Genomic DNA, 23,214 nt, shown 5'->3' on the forward strand with positions numbered 1-23,214 from the left:
GAAAAGTGTGGGAAAATGGTGTTTTGGGAGAAGATGGAGAAAGACATTGGATAATAAGCAGAGAAAAAGTTGTAGGTTGTCCCTATTCTATTGACAAAACAAAGTCGATCTTGGTGTCAATGAATTTCTTTAATGAGAAGAGTTTCATCGAGGTGTTTTTTTGTCCTTAATCCTGCTAAAGAAAAGTAGATCAGGCTTCTGAAAGTTTTTTGAATTCAAATTGATTTTTCTTTTTACCAATTTTTGGCTAATTTTAGACTATGAATATGTTTGTTGAGATCTCTAGGGAGTTTATTGGTTGTTTTCAAGTAAAACATAGTAGAAATGAGTGTTTTTGTCAAAAAAAAAAAAAGTTAGAAATGTGATTTTCATTAGAGGTGGCAATTTTGAACTAGAGGCATGTGTATCTACCCATTTATTTTGGGCTAGAAGCGGGCCAACTGGCATAGACTTCTAGACTCTTTTTTTAATGCTCTTATTTACTTCTTTTGTTCAATTTTACTTGAATTTAATTTAATAAAATTATTTTTAAATATGTGTTTGAGTGGAATTATGATAATTTATTTATGATATTAGTAGACGCTCTTTTTGTGATGTTGTTCATGAATTTATTTATTTATCTAAAAAATTAATCAGAATTAATTATAATTGAATAAATATTATTATATTTGAGATATTAGTTCATTAGATATAGTAGATTGAACATTTATTTTCTAATGAGATTCTTGCCTTTTTATGATGTTAGCAATTTTTTTTTTTAATAATCTATGAAAATAAAGTTCAAGTTATTATAGTTATCAAAAATATATTTAGTTGAGTTTCTTTCACTTTCTGGTTAATGAACTATGTTTCTTATCAAAATATTTTTTTTAAAAGGGTATTCTATATGAACCATTAAAAACATTTTGAAAAAACATATATTTTTTTTCTTGAATTATGTTATTTGTTGTTTTTTTTTGTCAATATTTTTTTTTTATAATCGGATAGTTAGTTAAAAAATAGTATTCGAAAAGGTTCCTACTACACCACATAAGCGGTATATCATTCTTTTCTTTTCTAATAGGTTTTCCTCGTTTGTAGGTTTAACGAGGTATTTTTTTTTTCTAATTGAACTTGATTATGTGATCATCTATTTTTTTATTATATATTTAAAATAATATTTAAAAAAAACATGTTATTAAATTTTATAAAGTTCATGGGCCTGTTGACGAGTATGACAAGTTTAACTTTTTTTTATTTTTTTAATTTATTTTTTTCAATTTCATCCTTTGATATTAAATTGGTTGATAATTGATTTTTATAATTTATTACATTTTGTTTTTTGAAGTCTTAAAAAAAAAAGTATAGGTGTGGAGGAAATATTGTTTCCACACACCTATTAGCACTATAAATTACAATAGTAGTTCACAATTCTTTTTTTTCATTTTGACCCCTTTTTTTTCTTTGGTTTTTTATTTTTTTTTAATTTAGTCCTTATATAATGTGTTTGTGGGGATTTATAGTTGATAATTTATTTAATTTTTTTATATGATTATCGTTGTATAAAAAAAATCATCTTAGTATCACGGTATGGTCTGTTTTTAAAAAAGTTTAGTAAATAAAAAATAATTTTAAAAAAACTAGGTTATTAAATTTTTTGGAGTCAATGACCCAAAAAATAATTTTAAATTTTTATGGGCATTTAGAATTGCAAGTTTGGTGAGGTAACCTTGGTTGCCCTGGTTTGCAAGTTTTGCAGGGTATATATTTTTTTTTTTAATAGAACTCAATTATATGATCATCTATTTTTTTTATCATATAATTAAAAAAATAGTTATGGAAAAAAAATGTTATTAAATTTTAGAAAGTTGATGGTCCTATTAACGTGCATGACAAGTTTAACTATTTTCTTTTAAAAAAAAATATTATTATTTTCAATTTTATCCTTCGATATTGAACTAATTGAGAATTGAGTTTTATAATTTATTTTATTTTACTTTTTATAAGGTTATCATAGTCTTAAAAAAAAAGTCCTAGTATTGGTTTGATGCCCAATTTTGTGATCGTTTATTTTTGTTATCATATATTTAAATAAACAATTGTTTAAAAAAACAAGTTATTAATCCCAATTAAATCCATTACCCGGTTTGTGGGTTTGACATGGTGACCTAGGTTACCCAATTCACTGGTTTAAGAGGTTTACTCATCAAACCTGATTTTTTTTTTGTTTCAGGTCTTTTAATTTTTGTGATTGTTTTTTTTTATTTCACTCTTCTTCAATATTGGATTGGTTGAGAAATGAATTTCATGGTTTATTTTTATTTTTTTTACTTTTTATAGGGTTATCACGATCTCAAATAAATATTTTTTTGAGAGTTGGTGCTTGATTTTGAAAGTTTTTAATGTTATCAAGAAATTAAATAAAAATAATTTACAAAAACAATAAATTTATTAAACCTATTGAAGTCCATAACTCGGGTCACAGGGTGATCAAAGTCAATCCAATATGGCATCGTCTCAATATAAAAAATAAATTGTCGTCTTAAAGTTTTTTTAAAAGTTATGTCATGTTTTTACCGGTCATCCAAGTTGTCTTTGGACCCATTAAATTGAATAATTTACTTTGGATCAACTCTCACACCGTTTAATTTGAAACTCGAGTTAGGCAAAGAGTTAGGTTAGTTGGTTTCAAAATCGAACCGCTTGATTGGATTTAATAAAATTGTTAAAACAATCTTCATACTCTTAAACATTTGTTTTTAAGTTTAGAATAAGAATAGTTTGACTCACAATGAAGTGCGGGCGAATGTACTAGTTTTCTTCCTATCAGCTTTCACTACTTTTTAATATGGCGGTTTTTACATTGCTTAATGTGTTGAATTGGTATTGACAACTAAGAGAGTTAGGACTTTATCTATGGGCTCAACTGGTGAAATGGACTTTAGTTATTACTAGATTTGTGGGCTTGTACTATGCCATAGGTCAAAACATTTTTTTCAATAAAACAATGTTTGGGCAATACAAGCATGTTTTAAGACTCGAGGTATAAACACAACCAAGAAAAAATAAGGAGGAACCAACAAAAGAAAAGCCATAAAATTAAGATTTTAGTCAATTAGATATGGAAGAATAAAAATAAAAAGAATTAAAAAAAAAAACAACCTGATTTAACTTGACTGAGCATGCCAAATATGCAAGTTAGGTCATTAGAGTGGGATAAGTAAATAAAAAAAGTCAAAGTCAATCTAGGTGAACCCGCAAAATTCGTGGTCTAAGTGATGAAATCGGGATAAAAAAATAGAAAACAAATTGGAGATAATCATGAAGCCTAATATCAATTAAAAAAAACCTCAACCTTGAAGAATGGAACCATAAAAAAAAATTAATTCCTAACCGATATAATGTTGAAGGATAAAATCAGGAAAAAAATCAATTTAAAAAACTTACAAAAATAAATCCAACCAAAAACGATAGATAAAAAGACCTAAAACAACTTATGTCATTTTAAAAAACATGCAAAACATCATATAGAAGGCAAATAAAGATAAAACAATAAATGCTAATGATATAAATGTTGATTAATGGAATTTAAAAAAAAATCAGCTTAAAAAAGGAAAAACAATAAACTAAGTAAACTTGGACGAACCTTCTAAACTTGGACCAAGATCTCAAACTCGCAACCTATTAAATTCAAGACCCAGGATTAATCAAGAAGCTCGATTCCTAACCAATTTAATATTGATTAGACGAAGTATATCCAACAAAGAACAACAAACAAAAACAACCTAAAAAATCTGGGTTATTTTTAAAATCAATAAAAAATCTTACAAAAAGCAATTAAGTAGAAATAATAGAGTCTTGTCTCCAATTAAATAAATATTGACAGATAATACTTAATAAATATTAGCTTAAAAAAAACTAAGCAAACTCGGACGAATTTCTATGATTTTGGTCAATCTCTTAAACCCAAAGCCTATGAAATTATAGACCCAGGCTTAGTCAAGAAGCTTAAATTTCAACCACTCTAATTTCGAATGATGAAATGAGAAGAAAACAAATATCAATTTAAAATACCTACCAAAGCAAATAATAATAATAATAATAAGTTGATTTGATAGGGGAAAAAATTGAGGATGAAATTCTAAAAAAAAAAAAAGTTTATCTCAAATAAAAGCAATAAAAAAATGACTAAATTTGAAAAAATAAAAAAATTAAAGGTGGTGAAATTAAACAAGAATTTTACTTTTAAAAAATTGATTTAAAAATTATTTTAAATATTGAAGGATGGAATCGGGAAAAAAAAATAAAAAAATTAGCCAAAAAACCCAACAAAGAACGACAAGTAAAAAGACTCGAGATAATCTACAAAAACCAAATAAATAAAAAGAACAAAACCCAAACTCCAATTGAATAGATGAGGAAGGATGAAAAAATGAAAAAAAAAATAGCTTAAACAAAGGAAAATAAAAAACCAAACCTCCTAAACCTGGTCTAATCTCTGAAATTCTGGATTCAGGTTGAATTAAGAAACTTAATTCTCAACCAATTTAATGTTTAAGGATGAAATCGATAAAAAATAATTTAATTTAAAAAAACTTACCAAGGTAAAAAAAATAACAATAAAAAGAACGGGGATCAAATTTGATAAGAAAAAAACTCGAGGATAAAATTGTAAAAAAAAAAATTAAAAAAATTATCCAAAAAAATAGCAATCAAAAGAATCTGGACTAGATTTGAAAGATAAAAAAAATAAAAGGGGATGAAATTGAAAAAAAAATGATAATTTTATAGATTATTTAAAATAAAAAAAATAGTAATAAAAAAGAAAGGGACCAAATGTTAGGGAAAAAAACTAAAAAGGCTATTCTGAAATTTTAAAGGGGCATGGGATTCGAGGTAGAGAGAGAAGAAATAAAGAAAAAATGATCGTCGGTGCCAAACTAGAGGTGTGTTTGGTGCATATGTTGTCCTACCATGGAACGGCATCGAGGCCTTTTAAATATTATTGCGGAAGGCGGTGTTTATTGACTAAATGACCCTGCACGCGTCGCCTACCAGCTGACACGTGCAACAAAGTTTTTTAAAAATATTAAAATACAAAAAGCTTGAGTTAACTTTATATTAACAAAAAAAAAAAAACATAATGGAAATACCTTTGTGAGATAGTTTTGTTAATTTCAAACCTAAGGGTAAATAAATAATTTAACTTTAATAAAAAAAATGGGAAAAAAAACCCATGGGCTTAAACCACTCTTTTTTTTTTCAGAGTATTTAAGTAATTTAATTGTTATAAACCACCCCTATCATTTGAAAATGATATTGAACCATGGTAAACCGGCCATCATGCCCTAAAATCCTAGCTCAATGTTTTTTTGAGCCAGGGGAAAATCTGTCAGTGTTCATTGGCTAGAGCTATGCTACGAGTCAGATTAAAAAAATTAACATAAAAAACATCTAGGCATTACTTGTGTTTTTTTTCCTAGTAGAAAATACATTTTAAACAATGTGGGGATTGACCCATTATAACCTGGTCGATCTAGCGAATCCTAAGACAACTCAGACAACCCATAAAAAATAGTTTGATTTAAAATAAATAGTTAAAATGATATTTTTTATAAATATTAAGATGACAACATATTGAATTGATTCAAGTCAACTCGGGTTGTCAATCCGCATGTTGGGTCATGAGACCATGCCAGGTTATAAAAAACAAATCAAAACAAATTATGAAGTATAATTCCCAATAAATCCAATGTTGAAGGATGAAATTGAAAAATATATATATTAAAAAAATACCAAATAAAATGACCCAAATCAACTCGGGTTAACCTGTCAAACCCACACCCCAGATTATAAGACTAAGATAACCTAATAGAAAGCAAGTTGAAATAAATTATGAAGTTCAATTTCCAATAAACCTTAGTGTTGAAAGATAAAATTAAAAAAAAATAACTATAAAAAGGATATAAAAAACATCTTGAATCAACCTGAGTTAATCAACTAAACTCGTGACTCAAATTAGCTCGAATTATTCCACCAAACTCATAACTCAAGTCATGAGATGAGGATAATTTCATATAAAAAAAAATTGAAACAAATGACAAAGTCTAATTTCCAATCAACTAAATATTTAAAGATAAAATTGAGAGAAAAAAAAATCAATTAGAAAAAAGATATAAAAACTAGAATCAACTAAGTTAACTTATTAAACTTATGATCAGATTAAAATAATTTTGTAGAAAGTAAATTAAAAATGAATAGTTTTTTTTATTACAATGAATAGTTTTTTGTGGGGAGGATAAAGTAAAACCTCTTTTTTTTTTTTGGTTAATACAGGTAAAATATTGTATTAAGAACAAATTTGGTCTCTGTTTAAAAAATATACTGAATCTGACATTATAACTTCGATTTCACTTGCTGCACTTTTTGTTTAAGTTGCAGGATGACTCTATTGCTCATCCCTAGAGGATGTTGAAAAACTACTTTGTTCGTTGTCTTTCTATAAAACTAAACTAAGGATAATTTGACTTCAAAAAGCGATCCACGGATCTAGGATTTTGTAGCTTTTTGTGTTTATCAAACGCTCTTATTCGAAGCGCGGGCAATTTTCCAAGTAGATATTTATTCCAAGAAATTCCCCGCAACAGTGCATGGAGAATTGCTTTTTCATATTACTCAACTAGACTCTCCCTGGATGAACATGTTGCTTTGCTGATCAACAATTGCTACCATAGAGCATCAACAGCGTCAATGCAGATTTACGCTAGGCACCAGAATAACCCCTTCCCGGGAACTCATCTCATCTAAGGCCACCACCATAATTACAGTCAGAAATAGGCCCCAGAGAAATGCTATTGCTATTGGCAGGTTGAAAGTATTTCAACAAACCTAACAGAGACATTTATAGCTAAGACCCTGTGGAGCATTTCATATGATCTACCAAAGAAAAATTCCAACTACTTCACAAGAGGACCTCTTTTTAAGTTCAACATAAATCATTGTAAAGGAGAATGAGAAAATCTAAACAGCAGTTCTGAAACTGCGAAGCAACTTTAAGTAAAATCCAAGTAACAAATCTCCATTTGGAACAAAATAAAAACAGATCCAGTCCACCGAAGTAACAAGATTAAAGCCTTCTCCCTCTTCTACCACCCTTTCTACGAGTGCTATCCGTTGGAATTGGAGTCACATCCTCTAAAACATCAAACCAAGCAAAAAAAAAATAACATAAATATTTTAGTATCACATAGCAAATGTAACTAACTAAAAGTACCGTTCAAAACTAAAACTAAGTCAAGCACACATTCTCACCCTCAGCAACTTGTGCACTCTAGAGACTAGAAATCAACAAAATCCACAAGATAAATTGAGGAAATTGGAAGGAGAGAAAGAAAATCTTATAGCTAAGAAGCCTTCGTTTAAAGCAAACAGCTTATAAATGAAAATTTTAAACACTGGTATACAAGACATGCAAAGTGCCAAATTCTACCAGAGAAATTTATCATGGAATGGGGTCTGACAATAAGCACAACCTACAGATAAGCTGTAGGTGGATGGACCAATAAACCCAGGATTTGCGCCACAAGCAACCAAAGAGGAAAAAACTGATTGACAAATCATTAGATTGCACAAAGCAAAGCACAACACAGAAAAAAGGCTTACCTATGCGACCAATTCTCATTCCAGAACGAGAAAGGGCACGAAGGGCAGACTGTGCACCTGGACCAGGTGTCTTTGTCTTGTTCCCACCAGTAGCACGAAGCTTAATATGAAGGGCAGTAATGCCAAGTTCCTGCTTCATAACAAAGAAAAACTAGTTAAATAATAATTTCAAAGTTAGGCTTATGGTGCTTTACAAATTAAAAAATTCTAATGCTCAATAAAAATTTTTGATTTTACAAGTTAACAATGATACTTTAAAATTTGAAATATTGAATAGCTCAAAGAGAAATGGTGCAAAAGGATTGACACAAAACACCACTTAAATGATAAGGAAGGCCCTAAAATGAGATAATATATGTAGTATTAAAATGAAAACAAAGTAAAACGCTTCTTGGCTTTGTCTTAAGACCGGATGCACTCTGATTACTCAAGAAATGACCAGGGCCATCTAAAATTCTGGGCCACACATGTAATATATATAGCAAGGCGCTACTAAACCAATGAGATGCTAGCCTCAGGTGCCTCTTGGCACTGGTGGGGCAGTTACCTAGGCACTAGAAAGACACCTCAAGTTCAGGGCACTGCAAGATTGTATTGCTTCACCTAAGCACTAGGAAAAGCACCAAGCTTGGCTTTGGCCATAGAAGGAGCTTGTACCAGAAATGAAGGCAACCTCCCCTAGCCCCTAAAGAACACCGGATAAGAATAATGATTTTAAAAAAATTGAGACCTTGCATCTCTGTGACACATCCTGGGCAGCAAGCATGGCTGCATATGGTGAAGACTCATCTCTGTCAGCTTTCACTTTCATTCCACCTGTTTTAGGAAAGAAAGGATTATTATTAACTTTGCAAGGCTTATATAATTAGGGTTTACCAATCCTGTGCACGCAAATATTTCCCAAAACCTTAAGGGAAAAAAAAAGCCAAATATGTACAAGGCCACAATTACATACAAAAGTCAATCTTGGGAGGAAAACAAAATAGTAGCAAACCAACTACATGCCCCACTGGCTAATAGAGCAATTTTAGCCACCCTGCACTTGCACAAAACAAAACAGCAGCCCATATAGGTGGAATTCCTGAATAATTGTCATTAAAAAAAAACGCATCACTCACCAGTTATGCGTACAAGGGTTTCTCTTCCAGAGAGATCAGTCACATGCTGCAGTCGAAACAATCAACGGGAGTAAATCACAAAAGTGAATATCAAGTAATGCTACTTGACAAAGTATCAAGAAATCTTTTGTACACTCACAATGAATGTATCGTTAAATGATGCAAAGATGTGAGCAACTCCAAAAGCATGCTCCCCTTCCCTCACAGTGGGTCCAAGGGTCACATTTTCTTCCTTTGGCTCTCTAGTCTTTCTCCTTGATGACTAAAGAAAAAAAAAACAATAACTTTAGTTAGAAATCTTCCAAATACTAAACAAAGTTTAAATGTTCAACTCTTAAAACCCAGGCTGTTAATGACCCAACATTCTACATTCTATAAATTTTACAGAAATAACATCGTAATCTCTTCAAAATGTCCTTCAACAAGATTCAAAGTTCACACTTCAAACTAATATGACAGTAAAAGCAGACAAAAAGGTTTTCATGAATTTGAGTGCCAAAACGAGATAAAGCCTCTCAAACTAAGATAACTAAATACTCTAATCTGTTAATAAATCGATACAAGGATCTATGGTCTCTATAAGAACAGTACTCTATGAACAATATAAAAACGAAGCAAGGTATATGAAAGCGAGAGTGTGGAGAGAGGGGGGGGGGGGGGGGCATCGGCTTACCATGGCTGCGAAGAAGCGAGATTGAGATTAGTTCTGAGGAGGCTGTGAAATGCGAGAAGAAAACCTTAGAAGAAGGAAATACCGAAGCTATGTAACGCGGCTGCGATTATATGAAGTAGTGGATGGGTTAGGGTTCTGGCTGTTTAAATTTTGGAGTTTGCGGGCATTTAATATTTTATTAATTAATTAATTATTATCTTAAAAATAAGAAGAAAAAAAAGTTGAGGAATTTGTAACCTAAATTTGGTGTGAATTACAATAGTAATTTATAATATTTTTTTTTATTTTATATTTTTTTATTTTTATTTTTCATTTTTCATTTTTTATATTTATTACTTTAAAATTATGTTTATTTAGAATTGAGCTTGATGTTTTGCTTAAGATGTGTAGATTATAGAATCCCCAGGTGTTAGAGAAAAAATCGTTGCTCAGTTAATGCTTAGTTTGATAAAATTAAAAAAAAATTATTCATTTAAAACAATTGAAACTATAAAGACTAAATTTGAATAATAGACAAATATTGCTTTTTATTTAAAGAATTAGAGACTGAATTGCACGGGCACCGGAAAGATTAGCCCTTTTTTTATAATGAAAAATCTTAATAATTATCGAAATGAATTTAAAGAAAAATATAAATTGTTGTGTTTTATGAAACATGCAGAAGTTTGTGGTAAATATTTAATGAAAAAAGAAAACAACCAAAGTGAAAATATGAAAATTTCATGTGTTGAAATTTATAGGAACGGAGTTTTTAAAATGTTTATAAAGGGCAAAATCTTATAGACAAGAATGGAAATTCTTGAGGAAAAGTAAATAATATACTAAGTTAAAGAATCTCCTTTTGTTAATAGGAGAGACAACAAAAGGAGCAGGACCTGTAACATGAGAAGCTTAGTTAATAAAGGGTTAGGTAGGTGCATGACACTTTATCCTTTTAAATTTTATACAACTTTATTAATAATTTTAAGATTTTTATATCATGTTGTAATCACGAAATTGAATTAGAATGATTGAATTATGTTTATGGAATGGGAAAATGAATAATGTCATCAGGGTGAGAATGATATCAAATGATTTATGCCTTCAGGGTGGGGAATGATATCAAATGAATTATGCATTTTTGATAAGGTCAAGTTAAAGATATTGAATTAGGTAATTGAACATGATCACTTTAAAGGAAAATTCATGTTTATGGAATTGAGATAATGAATCCTATATTTTCTACAATGTTGGGTTAAAGATATTGAAATGGGTAATTAAACATGATCATTTTAAAAGAAAAACCATGTTTATAGAATTAGATTAATGAATTCTATATTTTAGATAGGGTCGAGTTAAAGATACTAAATTGGGTAAACAAGTATGGCATCTTAAGGTATAAGCCCTGAATAGGGAATGAATTAATGAATCCATGAGTTGAATTAAAGTATGAGAAAAAGGAATTAGATGGATCAAGGAATCAATAATGAGTATGGTGTGATATTAACAAATTCTTAATGGGATTGAAGCACGAGTTATGACTATTGAAATTGATTAATGAATGAAAAATTGATATAGATCTTGAGTTAGGAGTGTTGAAATAAATCAAGTAATGTGGTTAATTAAGAGTATGAGCTATGTTTTTTGCTATAAAAAAAATGAGACAATATATATTGTTGATTTAAAGTATGATTTATGATTATTTGAAAAGAATTATGGAAAACATAGTTGACAAGATTTTAAGTTATCCAGGGCGGTGATAGTATAAAATGTACACCGAAAAAAATGGTAATTTTGGATGATGAAAAGAAAGTAACAAATTAGAGATTTGACACATATTTAACATAGGATTAATTATGTTATATTTATTACTAGAGTTGTAATAAAAATATTAATGATATTGAAAAAGGATATGCTTATTCTATTTTCTATGTTTCTTATGATGTATATTTCCTCCTTCACCATAACCTTGGTATTGCAATTTAGACTTTCGTGGTCATTCCCTTATTGGAAAAACATTGTAAGCTTATCATAGTTATGTAAATAATCTCATAACAGGTATTTAAAAAAAAAAACAAATTACCCCATTTTGCATTATTTTGACCGTTCAAAGATTTGAAATTGATAAAAATTTTGAGATGTTATAGCTGGTATCAGAGCTTATGGTTATGATTTAATAGACTAATTGAATTTGAAAAGTATGTAACTAATGGATATTATATACGGTATGGATTGGAGTTAGAACATATATTAGCCCACCTTTAAATGGTAAACACTAAGAAATTTGTTTTAAGACATACAAACCAGTAATAGAGGTGTATGGAATATATAGTTTCTGATTATTTGATAGAATAGAAATGCTGCAAAGAAAACAGGCTAGAAATTGATTTTGTGATAAAGTATTGTTTTGCCTTTTGCAACATCTAATCTTAGAAATAGAAAAATCAAAAAGCAGACTAATGCATATTTTTTATAGGCATGGAATTCACTCAAGGAATAAATGGTTATCTTATAAACTTGTAAGCAAAATATGATTTGATTAGGATTTCACAATAAATCTTAAAAAAAGACAATGTAGACAATAAATATCAAGCAATCTCAAATGTTATGATCACTAGTTATACATGGCATGAACTTGTAGAAAAAGAAAAGTTTTGCTCTTTTAAACAAATTCTTAGAAATTGATGATGAGCGAAGAGTAAATAAAAGGTTTCAGTTGGGTTAAAATATTCTGGTTCAACCCTAGTCTAGTTAATGGCTATATGATCAATTGAGAATTGGGCAACAAAAATAATACTTCTTATTGAACTTATTCTAGTGAAAACCCTCTTATAGAATTGTTGGTTTGAGTAATCCTTAGTGATATTACATAGAAATAACATAATTAAAAAACAAATTGAAGGAATTGAGGTCAACCATTGGGTATAGACCAGGGTGGTCGGTTTTAGTGTTGAAATTTAAAGGAATTCTAAAAATTGCATATTAATTGTGTATTATATATTGACATGTGAGTTTAATTGAGTGTGATTATGGTGATTTGGTTTGTTATATGCTTGGGTTATTATTGACAAGATTTTAGAAAAATAGAAAAATGTAAGATTATGTGTGTTTTGAATAGGATGGTGTAATTGTTACATCGATTAAATTCTTTGGGATTTTATGGTTAGAAGGGTATTTGACACGATCAAAAGATTGATGTCTTATCCCAAGTGCAAAAGTATCGAAGTAATAAATAACCCGGCAAGACCGGGGTCGAACCACAGGGAGGTGAACTATATAAATTACAAATAATATATATATTTAATAAAACAAAGAGTTTATGAGAATTTTATGGGATACTGATGTAAGGATTAAACAAGGATAAAACAATTGTCAAGGTTAGAGGATCCACTAATGGTATTTCAAACAAGTATAGTATAAATTCTTTTTATTACTCAACTTGAAACCACACACAAAGGAGGTTCCAATCAGATTATAAATTATTAACATGATTACATTAGTTATCTTATTCGAATAATGTTAATACTTATAAATGTTATCAGGTATTCATGATGTTAATTTATGTTAACAACAAATCAAGTTCCTTTCATAACATAGGTGTCGATTATACCATACAGTTGGTTATGAAAGGATCAAGTATTTATTGTACCAAGGGTTATACAACATAAATCTAGATTAACCATTTAACAATCAAAGTATTAAGAGTGAATAAGATAACAAATACAAAACATGTTAGTATCAAACATTAAAGTCCATGTTGAGTTTACACTATACTTATTCTTACACCATTAGTGTGACCTTTTCACCTTGACATAATAAACTTAGCTAAACATAATGAAGAAAAGAAATATAAATAAACAACATAAGAACATAAGTATAGTAAAGGAAATGAAAAGCATAAACAAGAGATTAAGGAAAATATAACATGAAATAAAACTTAAACATTACAAAAATATAAAGAAAGAAATAAAGAGCATGATCTTGATCTGAAAACCAAGATGCCTAAATGCATGGCAAATGCCTCCTTTTATTGGCCAAAATTTGGAACTATTGATTTGATGACTAATTGTTGAGTGGGTGGCCACCTCTTGACTTGGTAACAATCCTTATCTTCTATCTACAGAAAATGTCATTGCTAACATCAAAATTTGAGCAGATAGTCCCATGAAAGTTCTGAGAAATTGTCTCAGCTTTCCAACAAAACAAGAATCGGTGCATTTGGACTTCTAGAACTCGAGATATAGGCTGAACACTGAATAGTGTCCGGGTTGTAGGACAAATTCCGACTTCTCTGTTGTTGCTACAATTTGAACTTGAAAATGGTCTTTTTGAATCTTAGACTCTTCATGAAAGTTTTAGGCCTATGTCTTAGCTTTCCATACATATAAACTAGACCTAAATCCAAGTTCTACAGCTCCAGTTATGATCCAATAATCTCTTTTCTAAGCTTAGCCCTCTCTTTGTCTTCTCAATTTCAGTAGTTAAACTCATCAATCAATCCTTTGATTTATGTGATAGGCCTGCATTTAAGATGCACATTTACCATAAATTAAAGGTATCTTATATTATTAGACATGTTATTATAAATATGTTGTAGTTAAGGAGATATTGATACTTCAAGTGCAAAATGATGATATAAAACCTTGATAAAAATGCACTTTTAAGTACTAATCAGTATTACTAGTAGCCTAGTTGATGTAATTTAGGGCATGAATGCTTAAGAGTAAAAGGTTTCAATTTTGAACATGACTTGGTGTTAATGGTGTATTTGAGTTGGTTTATATATGATATGATGATCTTATGAAGCTTAGGTTGATTATATTATTCTTAAAGTAGTTTATAATATGTAAATTGCTATGTAGAAGAGAGGTTGAATAAATTGTATATAATGTGTTTGATTAAATGTTTGGAAGAGATGAATAAGTTAGTGGTTTAAATGTTGATAAAATGATGTGATAAGGCTTGTATGAATAGATGAGTTAGAAACCAAAGTAACTTGATGAAAGCTAATATGAAAATTCAATAAAATGTGTTGGGATTGATTTGAAAGGTGGAGAATTGGTTCGCCTTGAATTTGTACTTATATGGCCGAAACATTAATATAAACTATATTGTTTTATTTTGAGTTAAAAATTTAGGTCAATCAAAAACTAGGAAGGCCTAGCGAGAGTGTCTATGATCAGACAAAAAATACAAAAAATAATGTATAGACCATGTAGTGGTGTTTTTGTAAATAAATAAGAATAGCCCCTTCCCCTTTTCTCCTGTGATAACCAACAGTTCCAGCAATACCAAGAGGGAGAGAAGACTCAAAATTTCCTTCACTCCTTTTTTTCTTTGCTTTCTTTACAAAAACATTGGTGAGAGATTAAGTTAGTGATATGAGAAGTGAAGTTTTATAGAGAGACTTACACTAGCAATGACTAGAATAAGAAAAACAATGAAGGGTTAAAACTTAGAGAGAGAAACAAGTATTGTTGAAGGAGGAAAAAGGTTTGAGGACAAATTGAGCTCAAAAAGGTAAGTTGATGTTACATTGTATTGTCTTGTTTTCTTTGTATTGTTGATGAGAAGATTAAAACCTCCAATTTACATGTCAAGAACTCATGTAAAACATTTTAGGAAATGATTGTTTTAGTGAACTTTAGGTCTATTTTTGTGCATGATAATGGCTAGGGTAATAACAAATGTAAGGGAAATTTTGGATGGAAACAATGGGTTTTGGGCATGTGAGAAAGAAACGGAGGGAGATGAAAACTTATTTTGATATTGCGCTGATGGTGGTTAAAAGTTAATATGAAAGCCTAGGATAGGGTACTAAGACAAAATTTTGTTAAGGAAAAATAGTTACATGTAAGGAAGTTAAGAAACTTGCTAAGCTTTATGGAAATTTATAGTTATTCAATGTGTATGTATAAGAAAATTGTAAATGAACAAAACTTAAGCTAAATAAAAATAATGTATGTTTTGTATGTGTATGAAGTGATAGATTATGGAATTATAAAGGAAGAGGATTTTACATATGAATGTGTAGGAAATCAAATAAATATTGTGGTTTGGTGGTGTGTGAAAATTAATGAGATAGAATAAATGAAACAAATAGAAGAATAGAATATGAAATATTTGCTTACCAAGGGTTGAACATAGATAAGAAGAAAAAATGATTAAATTGTGTATGAATTGACTAATTGGACTTGTATGTTTTGTTAGTGTTGAAATAATTATGCTTGAAAATGGTAGCTAGGACAAATCATAAATGAGATAGAATGGACTTAAATACTTAGTTAACATTTGTTGTTCTAAGTTTTGTAAGTTGATAAGAGAAATAAAAGAATATATGGAGTTAAATGTATAATGGAAAATTTTAATGGTTATTGAAATGGATTTAAAGGAAATTGTAAAGTGTTGTGTTTTATGAAACATGTATAATTTTATGCTAAAATAACCAAAGTGAAAGTATGAAATTTCACGTGTCGAAATTTATAAGAACAATGGAGATTTTGAAATGTTTATAAACGACAAAAATCTTATTGACCAATTTATTTGACCAATGACTAGTAGCTTGCCAAGATAGGAACATAACTCGTCAAACAATGTGTAGGTGTTATAATTATTTAACTTCTTTATTGACCAATAAGAATATGTTGTATCATGTGTTTAACTAATAAAGATGGCTTACTTAAGTGGCAATTGTTTTTCTATAATCAAAAGGCTTGTACGTGTTAACAAGTTTCATGCAACCAGTTACTTTTATGGTGCTACTTAACTTCTCAAAGAAAATGTATTTGAGTTTTATAAATAAGAAAACTTGGAAAGTTTAGAATATTTTCTTACACTGATGATTATTAGACAAATTTCTTTTTAAAAGTTTTACAAACATGAAAGAGATTTGTTTTTAATTTTTATAGTATAGTCTCAATATTTTTTGACCTAGGATTTATAATAATAATATGATACATACATACACATATAGAGAGAAAGAAAGAGTATGTGTGTGAGTTTTATAGGTGAGAAATTTAGAGATGTAAAAAAAAAAAAAAAAACAGGGGAGGGGAGAGTGGCTCCATCTATCTTATATTTAAGGCTTGTGTCTAATCAATTTATATTAATTGCATCCAATTTATTCCTTGAAGTTTTTGTATTTCTCATTGATTTTTTTTGTTAGATTTCTCCATCCAACTAATTATATCATGTGAGTTAAATTTTATATATTCAAAATACCTTTAATCTTAAACTTCTTAAAATAAATTAATTTAATTATTTTTTTATCAAAATTCATCATGCGCGATGTTTATAAAAAAGTAATTATTACAACTTGATTGTTAATTTCATAATAAAAGTTTTAGTATTTTTAACAAGGTTTATTTTTTCGATTAATCAAGAAAATAACCAGTTAAACTTCAATTCTTAATTTTAATACTCACATTTTAATAAACACTTGACGTGAAAGTATAGCTTCTGAATGTAACAAACTTTGATATAATATTAAAATGAGTTTAAAATAAAAAGTATTTTGTTTTATAAAGAGTTAACTTCATCACATACAAGTCATATGTCATAATTTGGTTAGTTTTGATGAGAGAAATCTAACAAAAAGATAGATAGGAAATATAGGAACTTTTTAAGGATAAATTGAAAAGTTTAGGAATATATTGGTAACAAACATTTAAATATAAGAGCATGTTGAGCCATTTTTCCTAAAAACACATACAAACACTTAGTTCAACTTGCCCTTATATTTTAGAATGATAAATCCCTAAAAGTTTAATTTCTCTCAATATATCTATATCTTGATATTTCATGTCATTATCTAATTTATCTTTGTTTTACAATGATAAAAATATCTTTTATTTGAGAAACTCAAACTTCTCTTAATTTATTTTTTTTAAAAATAATTTTTATGTGGTGTTAAAACTCATTTTTTTCTTATGATTATATGTTGTAATAGATTAGATTGGGTTAGGTTAAATTGGATTTTAGTTTCTTACGTAAGAGTCCAAAAACTTACCCGACTTTTATTTTGATGTACACATGATTTTTACATGTTTTTTTAACATATTTTGTATCGAAACAAAAAACAATAACTTTTACATGCATTTTAATTGATTAAATATAAAATAATAAAAGTAAAAAATAAAATAAAATTATAAATAAAAGGCACGCCAACCGAACCAATACACTTTTTATTAGAGCAATGTTTAAGAGTGGAGTAATGATTATTTTTTAAAGCGTTTTTTTACTCGGAAAAGTATTAAAATAATATTTTTTTATTTTTTAAAATTTATTTTTGACATCTACACATTAAAACAAATTAAAAATAGTAAAAAATTAATTTAATTTTTTTTTAAAATTTTAACAACAAATAAAAAAAGCAGGCTGAAATCAAACATTCCTTAATCTGGTGTGGAATGTGCTTGGTCCACAGCCTGGTTCTCGGGCCAGGGCATGGGCCGTATAAACTTCGAGGGGGAAAATAAAAGAGAAGAGGCAGCAGGAGCGGGAGCGGGAGCGGAAGAAAGAGAGGAGAGCAAACCAAAAGAAAAGAAAAGAAAAGAAAAGGATGGGATCGTCAGCGGCCATTAGAGAATTGCAGCGAGATCTTGAAAACAAAGCGAATGATCTTAGCAAACTCCAAAAAGGCAATAAAATAAAATAAAATAAAATCCCTACGTCACCAATCTTGCTGTATTGATTCCAAAACCCTAGCTAACTTTGTTTATTACAGATATTGCGAAGAATCATCAAGTCAGGAAAAAGTACACTATCCAGCTTGGAGAGAACGAGCTTGTCCTAAAGGTAGGTCTATTTTTTTTTTTGTTTTTGGGGGGAGGGGGTTTATCTGATTTGGGTTTTTATTCATGTATAGGAGTTGGACTTGTTGAATGAAGGTGCAAATGTTTACAAATTGATTGGTCCCGTACTTGTGAAGCAAGACTTGGCTGAGGCTAATGCTAATGTGAGCAAAAGAATCGAATACATCTCTGCTGAATTGTATGTTTTTTTTCCCTTCTATATTCTTCGTTTTTTCGTGGGCTGTTCTTTCTTATTTACTAATAATTTATTTATTTTTAATCACATCTGGATCGAGATTTGTGCCTATTGTGCGTTGTTTATTCTGTAACCAGTGCTCAATTACCATCAGTAAATGTGGTCGCTAGCCTGTACCGACATAACTCTTTGAGTTGTCATATGTTGGACCGATCCAGTGTTCTTTTCCTGTCATTTATTGAATACGGAAATACCTATTCAACGGACAATGTCTATTTGCTGCTGTTTAAATTTTATGAGCTTTGCTTAGGCCTCTTGTAGAAGGGAGATTTGCGGAAACTAACAACAACAAGAAATAAAGTATAAAGATTTCTAACTTGCAGAAGATTTTGTTTTAAAGCCCTTATCTTTTGTATTGTTTTTGCTTGTACAATGGGTAAAACTGAATATTGGAAACAAATCTAATAAGGAACTTTTCACAATATAGGAAGCGACTTGATGGAACTCTTCAAGATTTGGAAGAGAAGCAAAACAGCAAGAAAGATGCGGTTTGTGGCTTTCCTTTCTTTTGCTTAATCCAGTTTATTATTGAAGTGCCTTGTCATATGCTTCTCAATATGGCACTTGCCGTTCATGCTCTCTTTGATATTTGTCACTGGTTATATAGTTAAAGTTCACATGTGGCAGCCAAATTTTTGAAATCTGATACCGGTTTATTTGTTAAGGTTAAAAACACGAGTCTTCTATTATTCTTGGTTATGAGCATTTCAGTGACTTGTTTTGGCTGCCTCGCTTTGCTGCTTTCTCTCTCTCTCTCTCTCTGTGTTCATCAACATTTTCTGCCCATGGCTTCTTTCTAATTTCTTGTAAGATGCTGTTGTGACTAGATTTTTCTACTTCATGTCTTGATATCTCCTCTGACCAATCTCTTTCTCTCTCAGCAGTTAATGCACTTTCCAAGTTTGCAAAAGCTTCTGCATCTAGTTTAGTCTCAGGCCAAAACTTTTACTTTAAAAGCTTTGGTTAATTCGGTGGTTCAATCTCTGTTGTTGATTGCCTGCTTCAATTTGTTCTTTGGTTGCTCTTCCAGGATGACCTTTTCTGTCTTGTAATGGTTGATTTTCTTGCTGTCTGCATCAAATTATCCAGCTTGGTGTGTGGCTTATTAGGTGTTTATTTGTGTTCTGTGCTGTCTCCAACTGGTTCTCATAGAATTCTCTGCAGTTTATTTTAGATGCCTCCTTGCTGGTTTCTTGAACCTCTCCCTTTCTAGTCATAATTTTATCTAGAGGTGTTGTTTTTTGTGATTTAGGCCCGCTGCGCTTGTCATTCTCATCTTGGTGTGTTCTGATTTTCTAGCTAGAGCTTTTGGATTTCTCCTGACAGCTACTATCTAGCTGTCAGGAGGATTGATTTACGCTGCTGTTTGTGCTATTTGTATTTAGATTTGATCATCATTGTAGTGTCATGTATATTGCCTTCTTTGTGGAGTTGTAATAAGCTTGTAGTTCTTGGTGCCTTGACAGCCATTTTCTTATGTCAACTTGCATTTTTCTTTGATCACTGATAAAAAAGGCCTTTGCTATTATTGTTTCTTTTCTGGTTGTTGGTTCTTGGGAGCTGACTTTGGGGGTTTGTGTGGACTTTCTTATGAGACATGGTGCTGCTATGCTTGTAACCTTTAAAGTTCTGGGTCCTCTGTTTCTGGAGGACCTTTTCTGGGCTCTTTTTTTGCTCTTAATTATGTCTTTTCTCCAAGCTTGCTCACCTAGAGCTTGCTTGGTGTTTTTATAATATGATCCGTCTTTTAGAAAAAAATGTTTATGTTATTCTTTTTTCATGTCCATTCATTTTCACTGTCATCATCAACAACCACCCTCACAAATATTTGACGCATTGAAACCATGGTCCAGTTTCATCTCAGCATGCCTATCATCTCGCAGTTACTTTTTCAGTAATTGTACGAGGGGTGATGCCTGCATTTTGTTATTTGTTTTCCTGATTGTGGCTTGGGGAATGTTGTTAAGTGGTGGTAAACATCAGTTGGTTAGGGTATATTAGCTTGCACGCTTAATCAAATAGGATGTAGATTCATGGTTCAAGAGGATAGAGAAGTGGAGAGTGAAAGATAGAATCTCAGTCCTGGTTTATAAACCTCCTTTGTGCTGTCATGTAGACTTCACCATTGTATATTGCACCATGACTTTTGGTTTCAAAATTAGAGCGTTATCCATTGCAGATCATATATATCAATGACCATTTACGTTTTTGATGATTTTGATGTCTTGCAGATCTTCAAGTTACAACAGAGGATCCAATCATTCCAGGCTGGCAAAGCCAAGGCATAGATATGCCATCTTAGGTGTGTTCACTTTGTCGGTTGTGACATTTTTTTAGAGGATTTAATGTGTATACTTTCGTGCTAGAGGTCTTTCACAACGTTTCACTGCTCTCTCTAATCACTATGATATGTTTTAAGTTTGTGTGCCAGAAATATTGTTTTCTTTTTAAAACTACTTTGATCATTTCTTGAAAGCTACAACACCTTAGGTTGTGTTTCGTTTTTAGATTGAAGGGGGTCAAATTTTAACCCCTTTTAATCTTGTTTGCTAATTCTTTAGGAAAGGGAATAGTCAAAGAGGGTTAACATGGTATGGGGTAAAAAATTTGGAAGGAATTTTTAAGAGGTAAGATTCAAGGATGGAGTGTTAAAGAATGTTTGATAGGAGTATGTAAAAATTATGGGTATTACTGGATTCCATTATATATAAAATTAAAAAAATTCAGTAATATGAATTTGTGGTCCTAAAGGTAACAAGTAGTGTTAAATAAAAACAAAATGACAGTTCAAAAATTTTAACCCTTGAAAATGGTCGAAAAGTAGTTAAGTTCGTACATCTTGTTTTTCAAATTCAACTACAACTTTCATTTTTCGTCTTTCTTACATGCCCAACAACAAATAAATCCCATCATTATGCATTATTTATTTATTTCTAATTTCAATTAATTTAAAAATTATTGAATCCCACAATTGCAAGTAATTTTATACACCTTCCAACCATTCTATTTTTCTAAAAAGTGGAATAATGAACCTGAATTCCATCTCTATTTAAATCTGGGCCTGTGCTGGAAATTCCGGCCTAAAGATCGATTGGTGGCTGGTGGTACATAAATATTCAAATATAAACTGCTGGAGTTTCTCTTCTCCTTTTGCCTTTCTTCTTCTTCTTCTTCTTTACCAAGCTAGGTTATCCTTGCTCATCACACATTTCTATGCATTTTATTCAGTCACCAAGCCCCACACTTTTCTATGTAGAGTTTTCGGCACTGCAATAACCTCCAAGCATTTTTCATTTATCGGGATTGAGCAACACATTCTAGACATCACATTTTCTACGGAAAGTATTACTACATTTCTACACCAATGATTGTGCAATCACCATCTTCTTCACCAAGCATAACAAGCACCATAATCTTCACAAATGGTATGACCCCATTTTCCACATACACTGAGGTACTTGCAACATTACTCTTTACAGATAAGTAGATGTGATCAAGGTTTATAAATATTTGGTCATAAGATACGAAAGCTAAGTTATTTTCAATCATTTAAGGGCAATTAACCCAACAATTCTAAAAATAATCATCAAGCACTTAACAATTACAAGAACCATAAATAATTATAAAATAAGTCATATAAGTTCATAGGCATAGATGCACAACATCTAGATACACACTTCCTATAATTTCATTATATTTTTTTTATTATACATTATTTTATTCTCATACATTTATTCACTTAAACATTAGAGTTATTTTGTGGAAACCATTAAGGAAAGAGACAATACTATGTTCAAGACTAGTTTGGTGCCAAGGATGTAGCCATGAAAAACCCAATTTATGTCTGAAGTTTTTCATGACTTTATCAATGATGCTATTTGTGAGAATTAAACAAAAAACTAGTTCATTCTTATTTTATCTGTCATCATTTTTTTTTCCATGATTGACGTAACTTCAAGACATGAGAGAATAACTAATCTCCTTATTATAGGAACTTATACACCTCTAGATATCCACCAACTCTCTTTATCACTTGTAAGTAATCAATAATGTTATTTTAGTTATATAGGAATAGCTTAGCACTTTTCCATTCCATCAACAAAAAAATATAACGCACAACTCCATTACATGCATTAGGTGCACAAAAACAACTCTAGTTTTCTAAAGGAACATGATAAAATGATGATACTCCACTATGAAAAGCACTTCTCAATAAGACCTAGCCACTAGTGCGGCTATTGCCATTAATCTTCTTCTGAATCTCGCTTGCTTGCTCCTCGTCGAAAAAGACTCATACACAAGATGAGAACATCAATTGCACAAGCTATTCAGGATGGATATCACGATGAACAAGTGAGAGACTCTACTATGTCATCGAGTGTTACACGCTCATCTCTTCAAATATTATGTCTTTGTCAAAGTCAACTTAGATAACTACGACAATCTTACAGATCCAAGAGAGCAAATACAAAATGTCAAAAGCATCTTAGAGCTTATAACATAAAAGAGTGATGCTATGTGCAAATTTCCCCCCAATAACATTCCATGGGTTTGCTCGGTGTGATATCACATCCTTGAGCCCAACTTCATCCTTATCTTTCATAATCTTTGTGTTAAGCTCATTTTTCATTTTAGCATTAATATACCAGCTAAAATAAGTACAACTGAGCTCCTTTTCATTATCCAACGAGGGGATAAAAGCACCATAGCATATATCTAGAGATTAAATGAGGAAATATTAAACATGAAAAACCT

At 30.3% G+C, this 23,214-nt stretch overlaps 2 protein-coding genes across 2 annotated transcripts; one reads left to right on the forward strand and one right to left on the reverse strand.

The window, feature by feature from the left end:
- Positions 1-6,879: 6,879 nt before the first annotated feature.
- LOC7463000 (40S ribosomal protein S14) lies at positions 6,880-9,582 on the reverse strand. The gene is made up of 6 exons (XM_002305962.4): positions 9,433-9,582; positions 8,899-9,021; positions 8,760-8,805; positions 8,372-8,457; positions 7,642-7,771; positions 6,880-7,173 (listed from the first exon to the last, which is right to left on the reverse strand). The coding sequence occupies exons 1-6, from the start codon at positions 9,433-9,435 to the stop codon at positions 7,106-7,108; spliced, it is 456 nt and encodes a 151-aa protein (XP_002305998.1). The 5' UTR covers positions 9,436-9,582; the 3' UTR covers positions 6,880-7,105.
- Positions 9,583-17,879: 8,297 nt separating this feature from the next.
- Positions 17,880-20,934, forward strand: LOC7463001 (prefoldin subunit 6). Its single transcript, XM_002305300.4, has 5 exons — positions 17,880-18,050; positions 18,137-18,207; positions 18,278-18,402; positions 18,887-18,947; positions 20,691-20,934. Exons 1-5 carry the CDS (start codon positions 17,972-17,974, stop codon positions 20,745-20,747), a joined length of 393 nt encoding a protein of 130 aa, XP_002305336.2. The 5' UTR covers positions 17,880-17,971; the 3' UTR covers positions 20,748-20,934.
- Positions 20,935-23,214: the final 2,280 nt, after the last annotated feature.

Source organism: Populus trichocarpa, chromosome 4 (assembly GCF_000002775.5).
Source record: "Populus trichocarpa isolate Nisqually-1 chromosome 4, P.trichocarpa_v4.1, whole genome shotgun sequence".
NCBI classification, from domain to species: Eukaryota; Viridiplantae; Streptophyta; class Magnoliopsida; order Malpighiales; family Salicaceae; genus Populus; species Populus trichocarpa.